This window comes from Arachis ipaensis, chromosome B04 (genome assembly GCF_000816755.2).
Source record: "Arachis ipaensis cultivar K30076 chromosome B04, Araip1.1, whole genome shotgun sequence".
Lineage (NCBI taxonomy): Eukaryota > Viridiplantae > Streptophyta > Magnoliopsida > Fabales > Fabaceae > Arachis > Arachis ipaensis.
In genome coordinates this window covers 12,801,598-12,807,646 of record NC_029788.2, presented here as the reverse complement: position 1 = coordinate 12,807,646, position 6,049 = coordinate 12,801,598, and the positions used below count along the sequence as shown (strand labels likewise).

The 6,049-nt window shown below is 34.1% G+C and overlaps 2 protein-coding genes across 2 annotated transcripts; one reads left to right on the top strand and one right to left on the bottom strand.

Annotated features, from left to right (window-relative positions):
• Positions 1,160 to 2,808, bottom strand: LOC107638898 (stilbene synthase 3-like). The gene is made up of 2 exons (XM_016342298.2): positions 2,532 to 2,808; positions 1,160 to 2,207 (listed from the first exon to the last, which is right to left on the bottom strand). Exons 1-2 carry the CDS (start codon positions 2,707 to 2,709, stop codon positions 1,216 to 1,218), a joined length of 1,170 nt encoding a protein of 389 aa, XP_016197784.1. The 5' UTR covers positions 2,710 to 2,808; the 3' UTR covers positions 1,160 to 1,215.
• On the top strand, positions 3,309 to 5,413 carry LOC107638892 (stilbene synthase 3). Its single transcript, XM_016342291.2, has 2 exons — positions 3,309 to 3,559; positions 4,050 to 5,413. Exons 1-2 carry the CDS (start codon positions 3,379 to 3,381, stop codon positions 5,039 to 5,041), a joined length of 1,173 nt encoding a protein of 390 aa, XP_016197777.1. The 5' UTR covers positions 3,309 to 3,378; the 3' UTR covers positions 5,042 to 5,413.

The following is a 6,049-nucleotide window of genomic DNA, read 5'->3' as shown; positions in this document are numbered from 1 at the left end:
AAGTTTGTTAATGGCACAAAGAATAAATGAGGGTGAATTTGTAATCTCCTTTAAGAACTTATTTGCTTTTGTTTTTGACTGAGTTAAGAATTTTATTTGCCATTGAGTCTGTCGAATTAGAGAATATTATGAGGAAAAAAAATTCACCTGTAAATCAAATTGATCTCTCAAAATTTTATTCAATTAAACAAGTACATCAAATTTGCTAATGTGAACTACATTAATTTCAACACCAATTTTCGCCTGCAGTTTGTTTGCAATACGTACCTGAAAAAATAATGGAAGAAATTGGAGGTCGTTTATGAAGAAAGAAAAATAACATAATATTAAATGTGGAGTAATAATAATAATAATAATATATAATAATAACCTTATTAAGAGATACTTTCTATTAAGTATCAATTACGATCCAAATCGGATAATGATATGGATAGTCTCTCTAAATTTGATTATATATATATATCGTAAAATTAAAAAAAGTAAACCATTTTTGTTTTTTATTTCTTTTCATACACTAGTTAGCAGTCTCATTGCCATCTTTGCCTCTATATCATTAGTAGTGTTGCTGCCATCAACCACAGCTAATCATGAAAAAAACTGCTGCAAAGATGCGCCTATCTTGTAGTGCCCACCATAGCCACTAGCGGCAACAACAACAATCAATAACAATAATGTCTTTCAAATTGAAGACAACATCATCCGATCTGCGAATCTGCGGCTTTGCGGCTTTGCAATAACTAGGGATGACAAAATGCAAAATGAGTTCGGTGTATGTAAGGGTAAGAGAAGATGGAGTAGAGGTAGGGGGTTGGGGGGTAATTATATGGGATATTACGGCACACAATAATATAAAAGTTGCAAACATAATACTATCAAGCTTTATACTATCATAGCTAATACTTTTTTACTTTATTATAAATGAAACCTCATACGAAGGTGCTTATAATTGTTTTTAGATGAAAATGCAAGCCAAATGTAAATTGGTATGTGACATGTTGCTCAAAAGAAAAGAATTTGATTTATACTTTACTAACCGTTACAAATTTTGATGTTGAATCTTCACATAAACAAATAACTATAGACAATTTTTCCTAAGTTTTCTCTCAATTAATAATATATGGGCCAATCTAGACCTTATTTTGGAGCAAAAAAAAAATAACTATTAAAAAATAACACAATCATATATCTGCAGAGATAGATATATAATTAAGTATATCAGATGGTCACACTGCGAAGAACAACAGTTTCAATGGTGAGACCAGGACCAAAGCCAAAAAGCACACCCCAATCAAGTCCTTCACCGGTGGTTTTAAGTCCTTCTTCAAGAGACTTCTTCCTCATCAAATCCATGATGAAGAACACACATGCACTTGACATATTACCATAATTACTAAGCACATCTCTAGTAGCTTTCATTTTTTCTGGTTTCAAGTTCACCTTCTGTTCAACCTGGTCCAAAATTGCACGTCCACCAGGGTGTGCAATCCAAAATATTGAGTTATAATCAGATATACCCAATGGATCAAAAGCTTTACTGAGTGCGTCGTTGATATTTTGCGAAATAATATCAGGAACACTCTTGTTAAGATAGAATGTAAGCCCAACTTCACGAAGGAGACCACCGATAGCTCCATGGCTGCCAGGGACGAGTTTTTGATCGGTCGAAACAATCTCAAAGATAGGCTTCTCAACCTCTGGCACAGGATCAGAACCAATGATAATCGCAGCAGCTCCATCCGCAAACAATGCTTGTCCTACAAGACTATCCATGTCTGTCTCACTAGGACCACGGAAAGTGACTGCGGTATTCTCAGAACAAACGATAAGAACACGAGCATCCTTGTTGTTTTCAGCCAAGTCCTTAGCCAAACGAAGAACAGTGCCGCCAGCGAAGCAGCCTTGGTGGTACATCATGTACCTCTTGACGCATGGGTCGAGTCCTAAGAGTACGATGAGTTCATAATCAACGCCAGGCAACGCAACACCGCTGGTGGTGCAGAAGATCAAATGTGTGATTTTAGACATTGGCTGTCCCCATTCTTTGATGGCCTTGGTTGCAGCCTCTTTTCCAACTCTTGGTACCTCCCTGATCATCATATCTTCCCTTGCATCCAACGACGGTGCCTTGTATGCACACATGTTAGGATTCTCTTTCAGTATTTCTTCCGTTAAGTACATATGTCTGTTTTTTATCTGTGTTCTTTCACCTGAAATAATAAATTGTAAATTGCATCTATCATTACCTTTGATTAAGTCTAGAAAATGAAATATATAGCAATAATGTTATTCTTGAGTTATTTTCGTAGTGACTTAAATCTTTAAGTACCATTTGAATATATAGTTTATCCAAATTTGTAATTATAAAAATAATGTTATTATTAAGTAGTTATTACTATTAATATCAAACGGTGAATATGATATGTTGTATAATATGTTAATTTTGCATTTTAATTAATATAAAAGTAAAATGATAATTTTTTTAATAAATATTAAACAAAATAAAACTAAAAACACTTAATAAAAATACATACAAATACGCTGAAATTTTTTCTTGAGATCAGTCATGTGCTCGCTATTAGTTACTCTGAAATAGTAATCAGCATATGTACTCTGATCAACACAATTTGATGGATTTGCCGTGCCAATTGCCAATACAGTTGCAGGGCCTTCTGCCCTTTGAACGTTGCGGATCTCACTCACAGACACCATCTTTTCTTAGAAGTGTTTTTTGGATAGCAAAGCTTGGCTATGTTCTTTGGGATAGCAAAGCTTATTAGCTATGTGTTTGGTATTTTGGTGAAGAATTAGGCACGGAGAGGGGGGATATTTATATGCATCAGATTAGGGGCATAAGTGGAATTATAATGGAGGAGTTATTGGAACATAATATATATAAAACGTGCTCAACAACTCAAAGTGTAGTAAACTCGTAATAATGTTCCTGGATTCAAACCGTCAGCAGATGTATTCTGACTTCTTCGTTGTTTTATTGTTTTATATGTGACGGCTACTTGAACAGATGCAGTAGGCAGAGTAGGCAGACGTGCTTCGTTAGTACCATTTATCCATGTCATGCTGAAATCTTTTCGGCCATAAAAAAACAAATACGAGAAATAAAAATACTACTATATTCTACCAAACACAAAATAAAAATAAACCAAAGTCAAAGAAGAACAACTAAGAAGTCAGAGAACATCGTTTTCGAGCACTGCTGACCGTTTGAGCACGCTTTCTATTTAATTCCACATATGCCCCTACTCTCAAGCATATAAATATCCCCCCACCCCTGTCTAAGTCTTCATCAAATCAAAATACATTTGTTATTCCAAAGAACATATCTGAGCTTATTGCTATCCCAAAAAACTTAGCTAAGAAAACATGGTGGGTGTGAATGACATCCGCAAGGTTCAACAAAGGGCAGAAGGCCCAGCAACCGTGTTGGCGATTGGCACAGCAAATCCAGCAAATTGTATTGATCAGAGTACATATGCAGATTATTATTTCAGAGTAACCAATAGCGAACACATGACCGACTTAAAGAAAAAATTTCAACGTATTTGTAAGTATTGTTATCAAATATTTTAATATTATTTAATTTAATATTTATCAACCTAAAATTCATTATTTTACTTTGATATTGATTATTGATACACAACAATTAACATATTATACCGTGTACCTTAATATGATATATATCCAACTCATAGTAATAACAATAACTACTTAACAAGTTACTATTTTCCTATGTTTCTAAACATAAACAAATTTATTTTGGTCATATATACTTTCTTGATCTTTCACATACTTATTTATTTACTCATATATAATTAGATTTAATACATTATATCTATAACTAAATTTAGATAAACTATTAAAATCAAACCTGAAAGTTTAAATTAAATCACTACATGAATAACTTGAAAGGTTTGATATGCAAATTGAACGGAATTTAAAATGTCAAAACCCAATTTTTTTTAATATATAAGTGGATGATGTTTTAAGTTTGAAAAAGAATACTCATGGATGTGAATTACATATTATTATTTCAGGTGAGAGAACACAGATCAAGAACAGACATATGTATTTAACGGAAGAAATACTGAAGGAGAATCCTAACATGTGCGCATACAAAGCACCGTCCTTGGATGCAAGGGAAGACATGATGATCAGGGAGGTACCAAGGGTTGGAAAAGAGGCTGCAACTAAGGCAATCAAAGAATGGGGTCAGCCAATGTCTAAGATCACACATTTGATCTTCTGCACCACCAGCGGTGTTGCGTTGCCTGGCGTTGATTACGAACTCATCGTACTCTTAGGGCTCGACCCAAGCGTCAAGAGGTACATGATGTACCACCAAGGTTGCTTCGCTGGCGGCACTGTTCTTCGTTTGGCTAAGGACTTGGCTGAAAACAACAAGGATGCTCGTGTGCTTATCGTTTGTTCTGAGAATACTGCAGTCACTTTCCGTGGTCCTAGTGAGACAGACATGGATAGTCTTGTAGGGCAAGCATTGTTTGCGGATGGAGCTGCTGCGATTATCATTGGTTCTGATCCTGTGCCAGAGGTTGAGAAGCCTATCTTTGAGCTTGTTTCGACTGATCAAAAACTTGTCCCTGGCAGCCATGGAGCCATTGGTGGTCTCCTTCGTGAAGTTGGGCTTACATTCTATCTTAACAAGAGTGTCCCTGATATTATTTCGCAAAATATCAACGAAGCACTCAGTAAAGCTTTTGATCCGTTGGGTATATCTGATTATAATTCAATATTTTGGATTGCACACCCTGGTGGACGTGCAATTCTGGACCAGGTTGAACAGAAGGTAAATTTGAAACCAGAGAAGATGAAAGCAACCAGAGATGTGCTTAGTAATTACGGTAACATGTCAAGTGCATGTGTATTCTTCATTATGGATTTGATGAGGAAGAAGTCTCTTGAAAATGGACTTAAAACCACTGGAGAAGGACTTGATTGGGGTGTGCTTTTTGGATTTGGTCCTGGTCTTACTATTGAAACTGTTGTTCTCCGCAGCGTGGCCATATGATGCACATAGTTATATGTCTTTGCATATATACAACTATGTTATTTTTTAATAATTTTCTTTTACTCCAAAATATGGTTCTGATTGGCCCATATAGAATATTATTAGATGAGTAAAAACTTGGACAAAGATGTCTAAAGTTAATTCTTGATGTGAAGATTCAATTTCAAAATTTGTAATTGTTGGTAAAAAATATATCATATTCTTTTCAATTGAGGAACATGACACATACCAATATTTGGGTTGCATTTTAGTCTAAATACAGCTATAAGCACCTTCACGAGGTTCCATTTAAGAAAGAGCCAAAAAGTATATATTAGGTATGATAGTACAAGGCTTGGAGTATTATGTTTCTAGTTTTTTATATATGTTGTCGTGTGTTTGAAGTGTCTCATGTAATGATATAATACTTAATGTTACTTTCTTGTATAATTTTTAATATGTTATTATACGCGGTACAATCTTGAATATAATAAAATTAACCTTATAGAAAAAACATGTCATCTTGCGTTGTAGCAAATACGGAATAAAATTCAATTTCATATATAATATTGTGTATTGTTCTACTCACAACTTATGTTACACATTAAAGTAGCATATATAGTTGTTCAAATATATTCAGTACATTACAAGAAAAATATCCATTTAGCTATACTTTTTTTAAGTTACATTTAAAAAGCGTAGCCTATTCAAAAATATCCATGTTGTCTTTTTATAAGAGAAAAGGAAACACAATTGTGGTATCATTTAAAAAGTGTAGCCTTAGGTATTATAGAAATCACTTATAAAGCGTAGCCGTATGTTGATATCTATGGGTACACGTTTTAAAAAAAAAAAGATTATTATATATATATATATATATATAGAAAATAAAAAAAAATAATGAAGGACCTAAGGCTACACTTATATAAAGTAGATATGGTATACAATGTAGCTACGCTTTATAGGTGATGCAGTAGCGTTGAAAAGTGTAGCATATTCTGGTAAAAATAGAAGTTGAAAAGCGTAGCC

What these genes read in the sequence shown, in the direction of transcription:
- LOC107638898 (XM_016342298.2), bottom strand. Translation starts at nt 2,709, where the DNA reads ATGGTGTCTGTGAGTGAGATCCGCAACGTTCAAAGGGCAGAAGGCCCT. An exon ending in GAAAAAATTTCAGCGTATTT is followed by an intron (nt 2,208 to 2,531) that starts GTATGTATTTTT and finishes TTATTATTTCAG; the next exon opens with GTGAAAGAACACAGATAAAA.
- LOC107638892 (XM_016342291.2), top strand. Translation starts at nt 3,379, where the DNA reads ATGGTGGGTGTGAATGACATCCGCAAGGTTCAACAAAGGGCAGAAGGC. An exon ending in GAAAAAATTTCAACGTATTT is followed by an intron (nt 3,560 to 4,049) that starts GTAAGTATTGTT and finishes TTATTATTTCAG; the next exon opens with GTGAGAGAACACAGATCAAG.